Source organism: Glycine soja, chromosome 2 (assembly GCF_004193775.1).
Source record: "Glycine soja cultivar W05 chromosome 2, ASM419377v2, whole genome shotgun sequence".
NCBI classification, from domain to species: Eukaryota; Viridiplantae; Streptophyta; class Magnoliopsida; order Fabales; family Fabaceae; genus Glycine; species Glycine soja.
Window position 1 is genome coordinate 42,250,643 of NC_041003.1, and position 20,675 is coordinate 42,271,317.

Genomic DNA, 20,675 nt, shown 5'->3' on the forward strand with positions numbered 1-20,675 from the left:
GTTCTATAAAATTTGAAGATCAAATTCATCATGAAAATATAGACATTGACTATGATTGACTGAAAATATAAATACTAAAACACTTTTTTCCTAAATAATAAATCAAGCTCACCTACATAATCAACGTCAACTTAGAAGCAAAACGGAGACAACATTTTGTAGAATGTTTTACCCCCCAAAAAACCTCCCAAATGGTTTTACACTAAGAAAAATGAGTTTTAAAGTCTAAAAAAACGCTATCGCACGAAAAGCCTCTGTTTTCATTATTGAAAACCGCTGTTATCTAATCCCATGGCAGCCTGGGCTTTCCAAAATAACTTCTATGATTCTATTCGTCTATATGTCTCTGGCTTGCCTAAATAATATTACTTTGTAATATTAATACAAAAGATTAACAGTGGTTTAAAATGTCAAACGTGCAAATGCGATGTTATAGTCATAGTGTAATTTGAAAAGCACTTCAATAATACCCTAGCGGCCAATTAAATGCTAACTGTGAGTGATTTCACCCCATACCTGTGCTCAACATGTGATTGTAGTTTTTGCAGTTTCTACTTTAAGTCAAATTATGCAAGGACTTTTTATCTGCACTAGTACATTTACAGTGTATTTCAGATAGTACAAAATTAATTAGATGTCAACTGATCAAACCGTGCCAAGTAACCCGAACACATCCCTAAAATTTTCTCATGATGTTTGGTGTATCAATACAAACAGTAACACCAAACAGCTGACCCCCTTGGCATTCATCTATGAAATGACTTGTAATTTATTCAGTTTTTTTTCACTGGTTGGAAATTCGTTTCCCTCTGTAACATCATGAAGGGCCCTTCATGAAACGATCAGCTGTCATCATCATACATTTTCTGCATCATTGGCAGCTTCATTGAATGCAGAAGCCAAGTACTCAGCAAGGCTTGGTTCGGAACTGGACTTGACAGAAGCAGCAGATGATCCCTCCCCTTTTGTACTTGATGCTTTTGAAATCCAGGGTTGTGAATTCAGAGGTACACGTGAAGTGTTTAAATATCCATCATTTGCCTTCCATATAATAGGTTCTAAATGCTCCCATGGATCTTCAACCATGGACCTCTTGTAAAATCGGTCTGGACCATGAACTGTGTTTTCGTTGGACCGATGACCATGAAAATTCGGTCCTTGTCCACTACCCCATCCTGAAACAGGGCTTCCCGTGTTGCGCCAGAAACCCCTGCCTCGCCCTTGACCAGGGCTAGGACTGTTCCTGTATCCTGGAGAAGGATTGGGACTGTAACTGGGCATAGGGCAGTTACTGTATCCTGGAGAGGGATTAGGACTGTAACTGGGCCTAGGACTGTTCACGTATCCTGGATAAGGAGGATTAGGACTGTAACTGGGCTGGTGAGCTATGCCCTGGGCAGTGTTATATAATGGACCACCCGATGGTTCAAATCTAGGACTTGGATAAGTACCACCACTTGATGGATGTAACGGAAAGTTATAGTGAGCAGGACCACCAGGTCCACTCCAAACTGGGTTTCTATATGCTGCTGGCGATGCTTGAATGGGATGTGGAGTCATCTGTGGATTTTTTGATTCTGTTATTTTCAGTCAATGAATGAGAATTGTCAGAGGAAAAGGTAAAGGTAAATCTAGATAGTGATCCGAGTACATGAGAGAAATTCCAGGTAATTAATACTAAAGACATAAAGTACAATTACTCATAAAAAGCAATGCTGCCTACCTTTATTCAACCATTATTGTAATAAAAATCAACCAGAGAAACTTCTCATACATTAAGGAGTAGCATGAAGTTTTAGTACTTGAAAGATTGGGATTCAACCAAGTCCTTTAGGCTAAATTGATATGGTTAACATAATCTTTGGAATACTAGACTTCCTTCTTAATCTAGTCAAAATTTAAAAGAGTAGATCATAGTCAATTGATGTAAATAATCTTCTGAGAACTTATTCAATGTAAACTAAATATTTGAATTGAAAAAATATCAGTCCACTTGCTAAAAAGGTGTCAGAGGGGAAGGGGTGTTGAGGGATTGTGAAGTCCTTAGTCTGCATGCATGGATGTAGTATAAGAAATATTCAGCATAAGTCAGGTTTACTATCTTAATGTTACATGAATCTACAAGATTCTGATTGGATAGTTAGTTACAAATCTCAAATTAAAGGATACCAACATCAGGTAAAAAGTAACGGATAGAGATATCAGTACCTGGATGTGGTGATGAATATTGTGCCATAGGAGGACCACCAAATTTTGAAGGAGGGAAATTATCCGGTGCAGCCTGGGTACTGGCATTGTTCCTTTTAGATGAGAAGGCACTCATTGGATCAGTATAATAGTCAAACCTTGGAGCAGCATATGATGTATCCCGTGATGGCATAGTTGAAGGAGCTTCAATCAGGGGATTTGAGAGAAAACCGGGCACCACAGAACCTTCCCTGCCACCAGAAACTTCAGCTTGGTCAGCTTGCACACGCATTTGTTTCAGCCTTTTCTTCCTTTGCTCTGAATCCTCCATAACCTGAGAATCCAAAGAGCAATTACAGCCACAAGTCACTATGGATAATACCCACCACAAATCTGTCACAAATGCATGAACTTAAAACTGCGCTCAAACAGCATGAAAATAGCAAAGCAAAACAAATAGCTTCTCAGAGCTCATGCCCTTTTAATTTTTCATTTATTTAATTTAACAAGAAACTTACGAAAAACTGCTAATTTTGTAGATAAATAGTAATATTCTAATTCCCAGATTATTATTTAATGCGCCCTTTACTTATTTCAGAAAATGCCAAAGACAACACCTGACAAAATTTGAACCTTTTCACTCCAAACACTGGATATGAAATAACATGATAGCTTAACAAACACATTCAAGACTACCAGCAAAAACTACAAACTTGAACCTTCCAAACATTCATAGATAGTGCAAATTGCAATAAGAAAAACCAAATTAACAACCAATCAAGATTAAAATTACAATCAAAGCTTCAATTCAAGTTCAGTAGAACTAAGAAATCACCTTGCCAGAACCTAAAGAACTGGGTCACACTGACTATGAGAAGAGAGAGTCTTAATATCAGGGAAAATCAAAGAGAGGAAGAGAAAAGGAAAGAGTCCTGCAACCTCAAACTGGATTTTATGGCATGTAAAATCCTATTATGAACATTTAACTCCAAGTATCAAATGATTTTATTATTAATAGAAAAGAGATCCAACTGATCTCATAGAATACAAGAAGATGTCTTGTAAGAACAATAAAAAAAAAAGGTTGAAGAGAATTACAGGTATACTTGTTGCCAAACTCTCCTCTTACTCAATATCAGATTTCTCAATTTTGCATAGTTCTATAACCTTTTAAGCCTGTCTCACTCCAGTCTCCAATCTCCAACTTCAAATAATCACATCTAACAATCAACTCCTTAAATCTGCAAATCAACACAACAGATTCATAATGTCATTCTTCAGCAAAATAAATTTATTCATGAACTATATTGATTCACACTCACCACTCAAATATCATGTAATCTATGATATAGAGTTTGGTTCTACTGTAATGAATCTTCTCTAACAGCTGGAGACATCAATTTAACAGTTTCCCATGTATCTCCCGCATCAACAACTTAGAATTAGCAGCAATGTGTTTGCTTTTATAAACAATATCTCTACATAATTCATGTCTAGGAGCAGGCCTCATTGATCTTAATTGAAATAGGGGATGTGTTATAACATTACTACTATACAACTCTCTCGCTGGATAGACATGCTTCCACCAGAAATCAGATAGTGCTATTTTCATTAAATCCCAATACTCGGCATCGCGGTATATCCTGAATAGACTACTAACATTAGGAGTCCAAACATAAAAATCCATCCAATCCCTTCCTAGAATCTCCATTAAACCCTGAGTTTGAGGAATATAGTGAATTGGAATTCGAAACCAAGGAAAAGCTTTACTTATGTCCCCATCAAAATATGGACACTTTATCTCCAGTACTCCACAAGAAGGCAACTCATGCACCATACTGTCAATAACGCCATCAGGTGAAGCAGCTAGCCAGCTGTCTTCTGGGTGTGCATCATAGACCTGAAATTCAGGAAAACGCACGGTATTTCCAGTTATCAGTTTGTATCTTTCAAGTGCATCCTCCTCTTTGATATTGCTCCAACAGGTGGCAAGGTTTCCAGAGAAAGGTTCAATAGCACCAATCTTCTCTAACCACAGCTGGACCCTTTGCCGATGCCAAAACCCAATAGCAGCAGCAAAAGTGCTAGCTGTCAATTTGTTTCTCCTAAGTGCTTGCCAGTTTTTAAACCAGTGTTGAAGGCAGCTTGCTTGAAGGACTGAATAAGTTTCAACAGATGTGTATTTTAACATACCACCAAGTGAGCCCAATTTTCTAGAGGGGTTATTTGAAGTTATTGGTCTTAGGTTCTCTAATAACCAGCTCAAAGGCATTAATACTAAAGTTTCTCTTATTACTTAGACATGCAACAAGTGCATCCACATAACAGCTACTTTGGTGCCAGAAACATTGCAACCAAACAAGAGAGAATGAAGAAGCAATTTCACCATTGTTAAAGAAGTGATAAATTGTCACTTGAACTGTATATATAAGCTAGGCACCAACTGAATAGGAAAATGGCATTTAAAAGACAACAGCGTAGGTAATCGTGGCAATGGTGAGTTTTCTATGAACATTGAACATGTATATGGTTTCATTCCATGTAAGCGAAGAACTAGTTGTAGAAAGCTCGATCTTTGAAATTCTAAAAATCAAAACAGCTTTCTACATTACAGTTCAGAGGAATTCTATAGTTTGTGATGGTTGTGGCATTTCATCAAACATAACGACACAAAGATTCACAAACCCACAGAAACAGAACAGACCTAATGTGAAGTTAGAGGTAGAAGAACATGGAAGCCGTGTTGATGAGAGAAAGAAAGAGGTGCAAGATGGCTTTTACCAAGAGTGACGAAGTTGATGATGGATATGGTATCCTGAAAGAGTCATGGAGTTGATGGACAGAGAGAAAGAGAGAGAGTGAGGACTGGAGAAACATCCAAGTGTTAACAACAGTCAGATAGATGAAGTGCATGTCTGGATCAGAGTCCAGAACGTGAGTAATTGGAAAAATTCATGTCAGAGTAGGTAATTAACGCAATATTCAACTTCATAGAGATCTAACAGAGTACAAAGTAAGATTCTCACAAAATAATAATTAATTCAATCATACAGAGTGTAGTCTATATGGGAAACTTGGACCAATAGAAACAATGTGAACTGAATAGGTTTTCAAAAAAGCCATGAACAGAAGTTCAGGCAACTAACATATCTCCTACAACACAGTTTAGTGACTTAAATCCCCAACTGAATTCAAATTAACTTAGGGGCTTAGGGCAAATGATTCAACCCCATTCCCTTAGAAACAATCTTTTCCAATTAAAATGCTTTAAATTCTATCAAATTTTAAGTACATACAACGATGCGAAATTGTTGAACAGAACAAATACTAAGTAACATTGCAATCCAAGGTCAAGTTTCCAATCCCTTTTTTTTTTCCTTCCTAACCTAAAGTCACATACAAACTCAAAAAAAAATAACACTGCGTGGTGGCGAAAATTTTGATGTAACAAACAAACAAACGTCAAAAAGGAAACTCACAGTGATTCTGTCTTCAGTCCTCAAGTCCCTTAGCTCAACGCTTCGAAGAAAGCCGAGAATGGAGTTCTGAAGAAACCGGGGAAAGAGTGAGTTTTAGGTTAAAGAAAAATAAAAAAGAGTGTGAGAAAGAAAAACGTACAATAATAGTAACCTCTGAATGGAAAGAGAGTTACAGATTAAAGCATTAACACGGGGCCGTGGAGGATGAGAGCTCGAGACAGAGGAAGGAAGGCTAGGTTCAGAAGCGGGGATGAGAGAATTTTCAGAATTCTTCTTGTTGCCCACGTTCTTTTAATAAATATAAATTAGTATGTTATAATTAAAATTTATAATAAATAAATATTTGTAGACATGATAAAGATTTATAATGAAGTATTTAAATTATGATATATGATTATTTCTAATTATTTGTATTATTTATAAAATATTAAAAATGATTTGAATATAGAGATAAAATAAAATGGATTTAAAATGATAGATACTTGAAGATCATATATAAATAAAGATAAGATGATTTTGGTTAGAGGAACATAATATGATGTTTAATATCTTTTGATTAGTTATAACTTATAAGGTAAAGTATAAATTATGAAATGTATTTTGAAAGAGAAAAAAGAGAATATTAAAAAAATGTTTAACTAAGAAAATTTGGAGAGTGAATCTCACTTTATAAATCGTATAATTTAACTTATTTATCCAAATAATTTATTATAGGATGTAATAATTTAAATTTAAAATTTCTTACAATCTTAAAAAATGATTGATATCCTGAATCATGTTCTATTTTGGCATTACTATCATGAAACAAAGGATTCAATGGCCTAATATATTCCTTAAACTTTAGGAGAGCAATTAATTATGGAGATGTCTACTTACACAATCTTTCTAGAGTGTTGAAATCTCTCTTAAAGATTCCTATTTCCTCTCGCATGGCCAACCATGTTTAAAAACAATGCAACCATTTCTTCAACTCCTATGTAGTTAGTGGGTTTTAAACCATGATCAACCAATTCAGAGTAAAGCTGGTTAAAAAATATGTTTTTCCATATGAAACATTTCATAACAACGAATAGAATGATCTTGCAATACTTTTTGCACCCATATATGACATGTTTGTTCACAAGTTCTACATGGCTTTTTGCATAGATGTTTTATTGCATATTCGTCAACAAGCACACCCACATAAGATGCATGCTCCATAAGTTCATCATCTTCATTGTTATTTGATTCAAATTGTTCAAGTAAGTCATTCATTTTGACCTGTATAGAAATTGTATTACAAAATACATAATATATCAAGATACACATGATAAAACATAAGTTCATTATCAAACATAGTATGGTTCGTCACAAGCCAAATAAGAAACATGAGCAAATTTGACAGCAAAACATAATATGAGTTCAACAAAACATGACTCATAGAATCACAAGCAACCATCTAAGCACTACTACATAATAGTAAGTGGTTTTTTAATTGCATCCCTAATACACGCATCTAGTTAGTAACCTTGAATAGTAAAGGGGTTTTAAATGCATCCTTAAGCCAATGCATCCTTTGCTCATCTAAACCTCGCATGGCAATGAACATTTTTTTTGCTGGCTTGAACAACATCAAGTTGCAACATTGTATATGAAATACACAATCATTTTGTAATTCAGGTAGTGCCTTAAGCTCATTCATCACTTCTTGAATAGATGCACTTGCCACAACTTCATTGCAGGACTTAGATGCATCTACAATGACATTAACAACATCAACAATTCTTTAAGAGGTAGTTGCCTTCTTCTTGTTTAACTTTTCAGGGTGATTGATTCTCTTTCTCTTTTCTGTACTCTTTTGGCAACCAATTTCTTGGTTGACAATTCCTTGTGAATCATTCAAATTAATTTTCCCAAAAGCATCAGTTGCACTAACACTTGTATTTGTTGCATTGACACTTGTATCTTCACTCTCCCTTGAACTTTCCTCTACATCTACACCAATGCCATCAAGACTTGAGCGATACACATCATTCATGTCAACCTCAACACCAGCTGGAAAAATCCTAGATAAGGGTGCCCATTGGAACTCTCTATTAGCAACTACATTCTCAAAAAGTTCAGTCAACTTGTGAGTAAATGAAAGTCCTTTGTTCTTAAATTTTCAATATAAAGGATTTTCCTGCACATTTAGAATTTATAATGAAATAAATATACTTTACAAAAATCTTAGACTTATTACAATACACATTTATATAACACATACCAATTGTTTTTTCTCCCACCACTCATCACTTGCATCAGCACTACTTTTGGCATTGTCCCATCTTAGACCGATTTCTTTACCAAATAGTCTATACCAAACTTGTCATTCTCTTATGAGATTATCAAACTTATTCTTAAACTTTATTTTGTAATAACTCTTTCCAGTCAACTCCTTAAATTTGGATGCAATTCCAGTCCATCAATTCTTGGAAAAACTAGTACCGACTCATACTCCTTTGGACACTTGTTCCAAGCATGCTATAATAAAGCTTTCAATTGATCTAATGTCTCAAGAATCTTTTTCTTTCTCAGCACTCATAATTTTAGACCAAATAAACAATTTTTGATAATTAGTTTCATGTTTCTTACTTTTCCTCCTCTTAACTATGGTTAGGGACATAAACAAGGTCAATCTTACACTCATATAATGTACAAGGGAACAAGAGAATAATTCCTAACTAGGTACAAGGACTTTAAATGATCAAAGGAACACCTAAACCGCAACATTATGCAGAGAATTTTACAACTTCACAGCTTTGACATGTTCTGGCATTATATTTGTCAAATATTATACGGGTCTTTAAATATTATGGGACCAAAAGCATTTGAAATATAAAGAGGACCACCAAAGTGTTTAATCTGATTCAATCCAAGTCACTACTAGTTCTAATTTTAATACAATACATTTTTTTTAGATAGGATTCAACATACTTTCCTGGTGTAGTTTAGGACTCCTAATTTTTCCTAAGCTTAGAAGGTGTTAGAAAAGGTTAGAGACTTGGGGAAGGTTGATTTTATGTACCTCTAAGGTGTATAATAACAAGGGGAACGCTCTCAAGTCACGGTTCAAACATTACCTAACTCAAATTAATGCAAACATTGTTTATACACAAATTTGTCCAACGCCTTGACAGTTTTGACATGCTTTACGAAAGTATTCATAACATATTCTATGAGATTTTAAAAATTATGGGACCAATTAGGTTGGAAAGATATCATCTAAAACTAGATGATTGTAAAATGTCTAGGTCTCCTTCTACCATGTTTGTTTAGATGAATTGAGTAAAGACACAAAAAAAGAGTATTAAAATCTAGCTAACACTCAAAATTGATTTTGTGTGGAGTTTAAGAACCTTGAAATAGTACCCGAATAAGGAACATAAGATCAAAATCTAAACCTTAAATTTGTTTGGGTTCCTAGAAGTTATTATATCTCTCATCAAATGTGCCATATCCTTTATTGTTGTTGTTATCTCCCAAAAGTGGAATGATATCTATAATTTTTATCGGTAATGCTATGTTCAGTTTGTCCTATTCAAATTAAAAAGCAAGTTATTTACATTCTTTCTTCCGTATATCAAATAATGTAATAGGCGGATAAATGGATCCACATATTACCACTTAATAATCTCATATTTAGTTAGTGGTAATACAAAACTTGTTTGGAGATTTTGTGAAAGAAAGAAAAAACAGATAGAGATGCAAGACCAAACTAGAACAATCTCATATTTTGTATAAAGCTAAAATTGATGCTTGGTAATGGCTCAAAGGTTTAAGTAATGATTATAATTCTTTTGCAAATTAGTGTATACTATCAGATAAAGGGTTGAACACTTGTCAAAACACAAAACATAAACAATATATATTTGTCAAAAGAAACTCACATTGTAATAGTTTTTATATCATCTTTTTTTTCTTAACTTCAACAATCTCCTTCAATAAACTCATTCATCAGCCTCTGCACCAAGTTTTTGAAAGTTATGCATTAAAATGAGACACAAATTATAAAAACACAAGAAAATAAAATTGAAAGTAGCAAAGACCTACCAGAGAGACAAAAGAGGATGACATTCTTTTGTGAGATAAATGAACATAGGCAAATTAAATAGAGTCTAAGCAAATGGTAGTTGATAACCCATTAATTACAGCAAAAATAATCTAGTTTGATTCAAATCACCTGGAACAAAATAGCGAAGTCCTTTTTCTCTCCCAAATGTAAAGAAAAAAAGGTTGCACTAGTTAAGATGTGATTGCAATCCATATTACAAAAGAAATTATCAACATTAAATACAACAAGTTTGCCCAACACTATTCAAAACAAAAGCAACTAAATTAGAAAATTGAATGTCCATCAGATAAACAGGTGTACAATGACGGCAAAACATAAACACATAACATCAAATGCCCATAAACATTAATTGGTGGGTGGATAGTTTAATTTGAAGAAAATCAAAGACCTAGATGTAAAACTTGTTGGGTGATAGAGATTAGATTTGGGTGAAGGGAAAATAAAAGAAATCAAAGACCCATAAGCAAAAATCAATTTTACATGTACGTGGAAGCTACCCCGATCCTACTTTGCTTCAAAATCGATTATGGTGAAGTGAATCGCTCTAGCAAAGAAGTCAAACATCACGGTCAATTGAATTTTCAATGTTTGACCACAAAAGTAATTCCAAACACACATTTAATTTGACCTATAATTAACAATTGATTGAATTCAAGGACACATTAAAAAAAACTACTTCAAATTGCATTTACTACTTTGTGTGAGGATCCATTTAAGTTAGAAGAAAAAATTAAAAAAAATACCAATTAATGTAGTACTTTTTAACAAGATAATTGATAAAAAAAAATTTAACATTTACCTTTTCTTTTATGTATTAACATCTCTCTTTCAACATGCATTTCCTATTATTTTACTCAATAAAAAAAGTGTTATAATAAGAATAACTCTGATTGAAATAAATTTGATTTAATATAGGATCATCTACATTTTCTCATGAAATCTTATGCTAAATTATGTGTTATTTTAAGCATAATAAAATTTTAATTTTATTTTGAATAGACCATAAATACACTCTCATGTAAATTAAACTAAAAATAATTTTGTTAGTTGATCTATTATTAATTAATTAAAAATCATCATAAATATAGTTTTTAATAGGGTTATATAACAATTAATTTTTTTAGAATATTAGGTAGACATGATTGGCTATACAAACTTACATTATTTATCGTCTTACTATTATTTTTTATATTAACTAATTCAAGTTATATCTAACTATATGAAGTAAAAAAAAAAAACTCTTAATATCGACTTCTCGCAAAGTTTATCTGTAAGGTCAAATAAGAAAGTTCTTCATCAAAAACCTAACAAACATCTGAAAGAATTTGAAGGAAAATAATCGGTCAAATACCAATTGAAAATAATAAGGTTCAAGTGACGTAAATAAAAAACGTTACTTCATTTCAAACTTTAAAATGAAATAAAATACTTCTCTAGTCTCTAGATACAAAAAATTTAAGCATACATCACTTCGTTTCAATTTTCCTAACTAAAACTAATTTTATAAAATCAAAGACATTTCAGGCGCTGGGGTACGTAAAAAACAGTAATGAAATTTCCATAACGACACACACAATTGCCTTCTTAGAATGGAGTGGGTAATTTGCACCACAATCAGAAACTTAAGAACAGGGTTCTAGACGAGATATGAGATACATATTGTCAAATAATTTATTACATATATACCATCTGAAAAACAATAGCAAGCTCCAAATAATTTATAGCTTGGGGGGAGCAAGTCAGAATTTTTTTTTATTGATCTCAAAGCTATAGATAAAAGAGCTTGAGGTCATCATTTTAGCAGAAGAGTCCAAAGGGCCAGCTAGCTAGAGAACTTAGAATGCTTTAAGTGCCCTTACGAAATGGGTTAGCATGAATCAACCGATCGATATACAATTGCAACAACCAAAGTCCAAAGGGCTTCATGCCATCATCAAATAGGAGTATATGATATGACCAACGAGGGTCAGGTTAATTGAATAAATTTCTGCAACCAAAAGCCCCAGCCACGGGCAGAATACTCCTTATGTTACTGCCCCACCCATTTTTATTGCATCTGCTGGTGACTTCAGTAGCTTCTTTAACGATTCAACTATGCTACCAAAAGATGGACGATCAGCAGGGTTACTGCAGAAAAAAATTAGCAAGTGTTAGAAAGAAATAAAATGGTACAAAATGGATGCAGTTAACAAGGCAATAAAACACCAATTATAATCATTTTTTCCCTAAAAGTAGAAGTTCTTTACATAGAAGGTGGAATTTGGTAAGAGTAAAGACACATCAGAAGATCTTAAACTCTTAATGAGTTGCAACGAAGCATAACAGACTGGAAGTTAGCCCGCTTCTTTAATTTTTGGCTTCAATTATACTATCCAATAATCAACAATTCCAAAATGGAATTCGGTCAATCAACTACTTAAATATAAAACACATGAAAGCCTAACAATCGTCATGTAAATAAGGCATGGGTTGTTCAGAAATTCTAATTGATCCGGCCACATTTATTCACTAGAAATATCAAGATTTATACATATGGAGGCCTAAATTATTGCCTTTTTGCCAGGAACAGTACAATTGTTGCATATTGTGCATTACCAGAAAACATGACATAAATAACACTTACTCGGCCCAACAAGATTCCATGAGGGAGGCCAATGCTGGGGAGATGTTTGGAGGGATAGCAAGTCTCCTGTTCTGGAAAGCGACAGCTCCAACCACCTGAATGTACACATAAAGATGAGTTTACAAATTTCATCAATAAACTTTGCTGGTTTCATTTTGCCAACCTGCTATTTGAAATATGCAAGTTCGCATTTATGCCTCTTTCAGTTTTATAGTTTCTTTTTAGTTTAAAATTTGTAATCTCTTGTAGTGATCCTCCTTGTTACCATATATATATATAAATGGAAAGATTAAGCAAAAATGATCAAACTTCAAGCATCAGTAGTTCAGACCCTAAATGCCCAACATATTTACCTGGGCATGATTAAGTCCATTCCATGGTTGTTGCAGAGTCACAAGTTCCCACAGGATAATCCCAAAACTGTAAACATCAGACTTCTCATTTGAAGGTTCTCCTCGAAGAATTTCTGGAGCCATCCACTCAGGCTGAAAATAAAATTAAGAGAGTTACACACTTATTGAAGATGTGGCACCGTGAAGTGAAAGTTCAACCTGCAAAATATTAATAGAATGACCACTTTTGTTGAAAGACATTTTCCTTTATGTACACCAAGATGCAAAACCTACTAAGGCAGATGATTTACTGGACACAAATTGCTCCCTTAAAACACTCCTGAAAAAGCACATCCTTCCCACCCCAAACTGTCATCAAACAATTTTCAGTCATACATCCAACCCTACTGGTATCAATCATCTATCTAAATCATTATTTTATCATTGATCTTAGCACCGACTCAAGGAGCACTCATGTAGAGCACTGTTGTCTATTTGAATCAAGGAGCACTCATGTAGAGCAACATTAGTTATGAACTCTCCTTACTTCAAACCTGAAATTGCTACTCAATAATTTTCAATCCTAATGTGCATAATTTTTTTTTCTTATCATCATGCTTATGCACATAATCTGAGAACGAGAAACTTACTGTTCCAGCAACGGATTTTGATGATAAGAAAGTGTTTGCCTTAAATCTGGACAATCCAAAATCACAGACCTGAGCAAGAAATGACAAAAATATATCATATACTGAGCACAATATTTTAAAAAATTCAATGAGAAACTCTAGTGCTCGTTCAGTTCCATTATACCTTTACAGTCCAATTTCTGTCCACCAACAGATTTGGGGTTTTGAGATCCCAGTGCACAATTGGAGGCTTTAGACAGTGGAGATAATTGATCCCTTTAGCCTACAATTACACAAATCATATATCATATATAATCTACAAATTAATTTATTGATTAGACAAAAGTAATAATATCTGGCACAAACCACATCTAAAGCCATCCGTAATCTTCTCCTTGGATCTAGAATCTCACCAGATGCTGGCTTATGTATTAGGCGAAATAAACTGCCCCTGTCATAAATGCACCAGGAAACATCAGTGAGACACTCAAACCTTTATGAAAGAAAATTCAATAATATAGTTAACAACAAAAATAGTTGGATGGCTTACCTAGGCAAATATTCTGTTACTATAGATAGATGGGGACGTTTAGTAACTGCACCCATGAACAACACCACATTTGGATGACGTACTCGTTTCATTATTGCAACCTACAGCAATGAAAATAACGACTTGAATTTTAACATGCTTCATTTACCCCTTTAGAGAAGGGAACAGAAGTGAGTTCTGTAAAATGAAATCCCAACATTATTATACTCAAACTAAGGACGCATAAAAGGATATAATTTTAAGCTCTGAACCACAGACACCAATAAATCAAAATAATACAGATCCTAAAGAATTGCAATATATAGGGATCACATTACATTTGTTTAATCCATTTTCAGAAGACTAACCTCTCTTAGAAACTCTTTCAATTGATCATCTTGGAAATCCTGAACTGTTAAAACCTTGATAGCAACATCCTGCAAGTTAAAACAACAGTAAAATGCACCATAATGATGAGTGAATATTAGAATAGAAAAATAATAGTCTGTATTAAAAATATTTATTCAAGGAGACAATACAAGATATGTCCATGGTTCAATATGATAAAGTCATCTTGGCAGCTAAATGTCATTCATTCAACCAATCATAGTCAATTAGATTCAGACTTAAGAAACTAGGAACAGTGAAAGACAATACAAAGCAATATTCATGAACTTGTATGTGCATAGAATGCAGCAAACAAGTACTAATTCAAAACTTACTGATCCATGCCATTCAGCACGATACACTGTCCCAAAGGATCCTACACATAGAGAAGAGTATTAAGATTTGGAATCACCATATCAGTCATGTTCTTTAAAAAGGAAACAGAAGAAGCAGAGAATTTACCAGCACCAACACGCTCTTTGATTCGTAAATCATCCCATGGTATCTCAAGCCAATCCATTGCAAGTGATGGTTCAAGATTCAAGTATCTTGGAATATTACTAGCACCCTGATTTTCAACTTTAATTTTTACTTGCTCTTGTTCCTGTTTTGATTGACTGGATGAGCTCAGTGTGGATTGCCTATAGTTACTTTTTACCCCAGAACTTCCTTTTACAATGATCTCTATCTCTTTGTTGGAAGCTTCTAGTACTACAACTGAATCTTTACTGAGCCTGGGGTATTCATGTAATGACGCTTTAGTGGCTGGGTGAAGATCCTTAGAAACACCTTCATATACTGGAGGAAAATTTAATAAACCTAGGATCGCACATTCCTTGTCATTCCCTTTCAAGCCAAAAGGAATTAGAGGTGGTTCTGCACCTCCATGAGTTTGATCTATTGCAGGATAAATAGAGCCATTATTATTTTTCTGCAGATCAATTTCTTCAGCTTGTTGATCTTCCCTTACACTGCCTGTAACAGATTGAGTAGCAACAAGTCAAACTTCAGAATAGGAATGATCTCTGCAACTTAAGATTTGTTACAGCACTATGCATGCAAGGGATTTTCTGTCCTCAGCAGGTGTCAATCTTAATTTTCAGAGTCAACCATGTTCGACAAGATAGGGAGGGAAATTTCCAAGGCATCTGTTAAAAAAAATTACGACTTGGACAAGAGGAAAAGTACAAAGTAAAGATTGAAGTCCTTGAACTAGGCATACTGAAATTTTTTAGGGAATGAAAAATGAAACACGTGGTTCAAACTTGATTGATGATGTAAATAGCTCATGGTTCAATTAATACAAGCACGCATGATGTATGTGTGCATCTGCATCATTTGCAAAATCAATGGACAAATTTTATGGAGTATAATTCATACCAAAGGTACCCACCTGGTGAAATTATTTTAGCTCCATTATAAATAAGATTCAAATGATATGCAACTGGGTGACCATGAATATGTCAAGATTCAATGCTACATAGATTCTGAACTTGAAATAGGAATAGTTCAATACAATAGGAAGACCAAATTTCCAGGTATATATAAAGCACAACACACCTAAATAAGTGTTACCAAGAGATTGAGAACATGCTGCAACATCCACATATGGCGATTGGCATTCTTTCAAATGAGAAATTTGAAAAGGAGAAGGTATTGAAGACACATATGCTCCATTAATAGATGAATCCGGCCCATGGATATTTCCAGGTTCCCCAACCAGGTCAACTACATATTCCCTGTTAAAATATAATTAGCATATATCAAGGAATCTGAGGAAACATGAAACAAATTTCAGGTTCTTGATAAGCTGATCTGAAGACTATAATAATTAATTGAATGCTCTACAATCTCAATAAATCATCAGTAGCATGCCAAAATTCTAGCACGGGCAATCTAAACCAAAAGGTGCAACGATACAATTCATACAACTCAACAATCCATAAATTTGTATAAGAAGCTATCCACTATGATTATCGTTTAAGTATAGTGGGCAGAGACATATTTTGTTTAGCATAAGTATCAAAACTCAGAACAACAAAGCAAAACACGACCATTGAGCTAACCTTGAGAGCTGTCTGTCATCTTTAATCTTGACAAGGCAAGACGATCTATGATCTGAAGCACAGTACCGACAACCTCGAGCAATTCGACATGGCAAACCTATGTAATCCGCCAATCTCTGCATCCGCAAAACCAAAATAAAATCAAATTACTTCAAATAAGTAAATAACTAATCTGAGATTACGAAAACCAATAATAGATCAGCAACACTAACACACCGTCTCCTCTTAACGCATACATTAGATATACAAATAACTAAGGAAGTAAGAAACATGTTCTTCACCTTGAAGAGAATCGCGCGATGCCTACAGAGTCCACTAGATAAGCTACCAACAGGAAGCACAACACATTGGTGAAAGTTCCTCAATCTCTTACTCACCAACTTCCACCTCTTGTGTAGATCTCCTTGCTCCACCGGGAATGTACCCCTTCACACACAAACACACAAAACTCAACACCAAATGAACTAGATAAAATAAACAAACAATAATATCCAAAGAAGGACGTAATAAACAAAGTGACCAGCATGAAGTATCATATTCTTATCTTAGTATCTTACCCCATGCATATGGCAACGAGTTTTCCGAGCTTCTCCACTAGCACCAACGCGTTCTCCGAAGCAGAATACAACTCTTGAGCTTTATCCTGAAGCTCCTTAAGCCGATAATCTTCGTGCCGATCGAAAAGAACCACCTCTATGGAAGTGTCGCTGGGTTCAACCGCCTTAAGCGCCATCAGAGTCGGTAACCGCTTCCCTTCTTCCTCCACATCGTTGCACATCACCCACAGGTAAGGATTCATCCCCAATATGTTGTAAAAACCATCCGATATCTTATCCGTGTACGATAAGCACCCACTCACCTGAAAGAAAAAAAAAAAAAGCCAAGCACAAAATTACTAATCGATAAACTACAGATATAGCAAGTATCGTTTTGCTCTGTTAAGTTGTTACTATTACCCATAGACGATACGAAACGGATTCAGCGTCCCAGGTTTCGGTGCCAGCGTCGAGAGCGAGAACCGGTTCGGACCCGAGACTTGCCAAGCAAGATAGCCTCTTCGTAAACGCGAGTTGCAGGTAGTAGCCTTCTTTGTACTTCTGCGCTGTGTTGCGTTTTTCTTTTTCTTCCTCTTCTTGCTGTTTCTTCGTTGCGTCTTCTTCGGCGAAGACTTGACAAAACGACGACGTTTCGTCTTTGGTGACGTCGCTGGAGAATGTGGCGGTGCCGTCCAGCGTGAACAAGCTTCCGGCGTGGCTGCTCCCGCTGGACAGCCGCGGCAGCGAAACCTGCCGGTCGAAGCTCTGGTCGACGGCATCCTTCACAGCCTGCGCCGCCGCCGGCGGAAGAAGAGGCTCACGTTCATCCTCCTCCTCCTTCGGATAAGGTTTGAAATGGTGACGACTAGGACGGTTGCCATCCTTCTTTTTATCGATCAACCAGTCGCAGAAGGCGGCGATTTGCTTCTGCTGGGTTCGGAACTTGTCGCCGTCGGTGAATAAATCGGAGACGGCGTTTTGCTTAGTGGACGAGAAAACAACGTCGTTTTTCTCATCATGTGTGTGACTCTGACTCTGACTCTGACTCTGTGGTGGTGCTGTTTGCTTTTTCGGCGCGTCGCTTTCGAAGGCGGCAAAAGTCGTAGTATCCGGTGATTTGATGGAGTTGACGATTTTCCTCTTCTCGTGATGTAATCTCTGCTTCGAAGATTCATCCAATCCTCTTTCCGGAAACTGCCTCGGGAAAAAGTAAGTTGCTCTGTGAGGCATTTTTCAAAAAAATAAAAAACAAAAAATCTCACTGTTCCTTCACTCAAAAACCGTGATCTTAACCACCTCTTTTTTTTCAACCACCAACCCACACGAACCTACACCTGCAGGCACAGACGATGGTGAAGCACGCTCGCACGTGCGAAGAAGAACCACCACTGTTCTCCGTCTTCGTCGCCGTGTCTTTCTTTCTTTCTCAACCTAAAAACTCAAACAACACTATTAAGCACCATAGAGTTTCGTTTCGTTTCTTCTATATAGCACTGTAGTACTACCGAGAGTTGCAGATTGAATGAACGTTGGTCCAAACTCGATGACGATCGATTTTGACCCCTGGAGGGACCGTGGAGGCAGCGTGAGTTTGTGGAAGTGTTATTTTAATAATAAGCTTAAGAAGAAGCTAATTTAGTTTCGGAGGCGGTGGAAAGTGTTAGAGAGAGAGAGAGAGAGAGAGAATGAAGAGATTTGGTGCAAGGTATGTTGTGACGACGTTGTAATGTATTTTATGCAGAAGAAAAGAAAGGGTTGCCATGCTAGTTCATGGAATGCTGCAAAGGGATGGGGAATCCAAAAAGTGTCGAGTCAGTGCTAACGTACGCTTCGAGATGTAGAGCGCACCCTTCGTCATGTCGTGACACGTAAATCCCTGGCCAATGGGTTCGCGACACATAAACTAGAGCCACCAAGTGCGAACCTGCGCGCAAGGTATTGCAGTAAGAAGCTGAGGTTTTCTTTTTTCTTTTTTTAAGGACAAAGAGTACTACATGACCTTACTTCCCCTATAATTATCCTTAGATTTTATAGTGAAAAGATTAATTGCTGTAATTGTATTATAAATCCTTATTATATTTTTACGATATTATTTTTATTTTTAAAATAATAAATATATAAAGCAATAATTATTTTAAAAGCTTAAGTACAACAACCCATACACAATTATTTATGGATTCACAAAATTGAGTAACATAAATTATTCTAATTTAACTCATTAAATGTATAGTTCAGTTTTTTATTCGATTAAATAAAAAATCAATTTAAATCATACTTATTAAATAAGATATTAAGTCAAACTAAAATTACATTAATAACTTATTAATAGTTTTTATATGTGTGTAATACATAAAGTGCTAAAGTTAATGTGGTTTTAGTTATTTTGTCTCATATTTATTTTTATTAGCTTTAATTTTTAAGGGTTATACTTTTGATAGGAGGAAGGATGAAGTTATTCTAAGAATAATTTAAAAAGATTAAGTATTGTTTATTAATATTCTACCGTTTTTTATAATCAAAATTAATTTTAATGTTTATTCTTAAGTGATGTTTATTAATATGATTAATAAAAATGAAAATATTACATTAATAACTTTTTTACTGAAATTATATTAATAATTTTTATAAGTGTTTTAAAGTGAAATTTAATATAAAAATAATCGAGCCATTTAAATTTATTTTGTTTAAATAAATGAATCATACTTAAATAGTCAAAATTTTCTGAAATTAAACCTATCCTTTAATGGTTTAACTTGATTTAATTACAGGTTTTACCTATTTATATTTAAATGATATAAACATGTGAAACAAAGTTGTGTATGGTTTAAATTAATAATTATAGAAAGTTATATGTCACATGATTATAAATATCATATTTTTACTATTTTATCATGCTTTTTATACATATTTAAAAGGAAAATAACATTTTCATAATTATTGATAAACTAGAAAGTTCTATTAAATGGTCTCAATTAATATTTTCCTTCTGTTTCCTAAAAAGAGTCCTTCTGTAGAAAGTAAAAGAGAAATAAAAAAAAAAAAAAAAACAGAAAATAGTCGCGCAGCTCGAGTCAAGGGACATATTCTGTACCCAAAAAAATAAGCAGAGTTATTAAAAACATGTATAAAATATTATGTTGTGATAACATTTTAATAAATAATAGTTACGCAGCTCGAGTCAAGGGATATTCTGTACAAAAAAATAAGAATAAAAACAAGGGATATACTCACTTGTGTATTATGCAATGACGATAATGTCATGTACGGTTTTTTTTTCCTGGGTTAACCACAAATTACACCATTTCACTATATCAGAAACTAATATTGTTGTGGTATGACTCTCGTTGTCCCATATATATCCAATATGTTATCCACGGAAGAGAAAAAAGAAAAAGAAAAAACATATATAAAGATAAGTTATGTTTGACAAAATTATTTTGTAGTTAAAAATTAAAAAATTAATTTATTAAATTAGTATTATTTGATAAAATTAATTATTGAAATAGTTAAAATAGATAAAATAACAGAAAAATAATAAAATTATAATTTATTTAAAATAATAACAAAATAAATAAATAAATATATCAATAATAAAAATAAATAAATAAATCAGAAGCTAAAAGTTAGGATGTTAAAAATGTTACCTTAAAAAAGACACAATTTTTCAACTTCTAAAAAAATTAAAAATTAATTAAAACATCTTATCAAATATTATCATGATAAAATTTACAATATAATAAAAAATGTATAAAATAAATAAAAATATTAATAAAATATATAAAATTATAAGTGATTCATTTATTATTATTATTAT

General features: G+C 34.1%; 4 protein-coding genes across 12 annotated transcripts; all 4 read right to left on the reverse strand.

Moving 5' to 3' along the window:
• Positions 1 to 486: 486 nt before the first annotated feature.
• On the reverse strand, positions 487 to 5,942 carry LOC114395509 (protein SICKLE-like). Of its 7 annotated transcripts, none has more exons than XM_028357322.1 (5): positions 5,818 to 5,942; positions 5,667 to 5,732; positions 3,286 to 3,428; positions 2,209 to 2,521; positions 487 to 1,577 (listed from the first exon to the last, which is right to left on the reverse strand). In XM_028357322.1, the coding sequence occupies exons 4-5, from the start codon at positions 2,516 to 2,518 to the stop codon at positions 856 to 858; spliced, it is 1,032 nt and encodes a 343-aa protein (XP_028213123.1). In that variant the 5' UTR covers positions 2,519 to 2,521; positions 3,286 to 3,428; positions 5,667 to 5,732; positions 5,818 to 5,942; the 3' UTR covers positions 487 to 855. The 7 variants fall into 7 exon arrangements, with proteins under 7 accessions (XP_028213123.1, XP_028213106.1, XP_028213139.1 ...); XM_028357305.1 differs by having other exon boundaries at positions 5,806 to 5,942; XM_028357338.1 differs by having other exon boundaries at positions 5,840 to 5,938.
• On the reverse strand, positions 3,332 to 5,657 carry LOC114376431. The gene is made up of 2 exons (XM_028334548.1): positions 3,594 to 5,657; positions 3,332 to 3,428 (listed from the first exon to the last, which is right to left on the reverse strand). The coding sequence occupies exons 1-2, from the start codon at positions 4,457 to 4,459 to the stop codon at positions 3,332 to 3,334; spliced, it is 963 nt and encodes a 320-aa protein (XP_028190349.1). The 5' UTR covers positions 4,460 to 5,657.
• Positions 5,943 to 7,431: 1,489 nt separating the features above from the next.
• LOC114376438 lies at positions 7,432 to 8,140 on the reverse strand. Its single transcript, XM_028334559.1, has 3 exons — positions 8,133 to 8,140; positions 7,912 to 7,999; positions 7,432 to 7,800 (listed from the first exon to the last, which is right to left on the reverse strand). The coding sequence occupies exons 1-3, from the start codon at positions 8,138 to 8,140 to the stop codon at positions 7,432 to 7,434; spliced, it is 465 nt and encodes a 154-aa protein (XP_028190360.1).
• A 3,174-nt stretch (positions 8,141 to 11,314) lies between these two features.
• On the reverse strand, positions 11,315 to 18,696 carry LOC114395551 (serine/threonine-protein kinase CTR1-like). 3 transcript variants are annotated; one of them, XR_003663061.1, is made up of 15 exons: positions 17,282 to 18,696; positions 16,883 to 17,184; positions 16,607 to 16,751; positions 16,326 to 16,441; positions 15,820 to 15,998; positions 14,722 to 15,234; positions 14,595 to 14,635; positions 14,241 to 14,309; positions 13,894 to 13,994; positions 13,710 to 13,794; positions 13,528 to 13,626; positions 13,365 to 13,433; positions 12,736 to 12,933; positions 12,383 to 12,477; positions 11,315 to 11,886 (listed from the first exon to the last, which is right to left on the reverse strand). XR_003663061.1 is itself a non-coding variant. In XM_028357371.1 (15 exons), exons 1-15 carry the CDS (start codon positions 18,089 to 18,091, stop codon positions 11,784 to 11,786), a joined length of 2,844 nt encoding a protein of 947 aa, XP_028213172.1. In that variant the 5' UTR covers positions 18,092 to 18,690; the 3' UTR covers positions 11,315 to 11,783. The 3 variants fall into 3 exon arrangements, 2 of the variants coding, with proteins under 2 accessions (XP_028213172.1, XP_028213164.1); XM_028357371.1 differs by having other exon boundaries at positions 12,736 to 12,867; positions 15,835 to 15,998; positions 17,282 to 18,690; XM_028357363.1 differs by having other exon boundaries at positions 12,736 to 12,867; positions 17,282 to 18,688.
• Between the last annotated feature and the right edge of the window lie 1,979 nt (positions 18,697 to 20,675).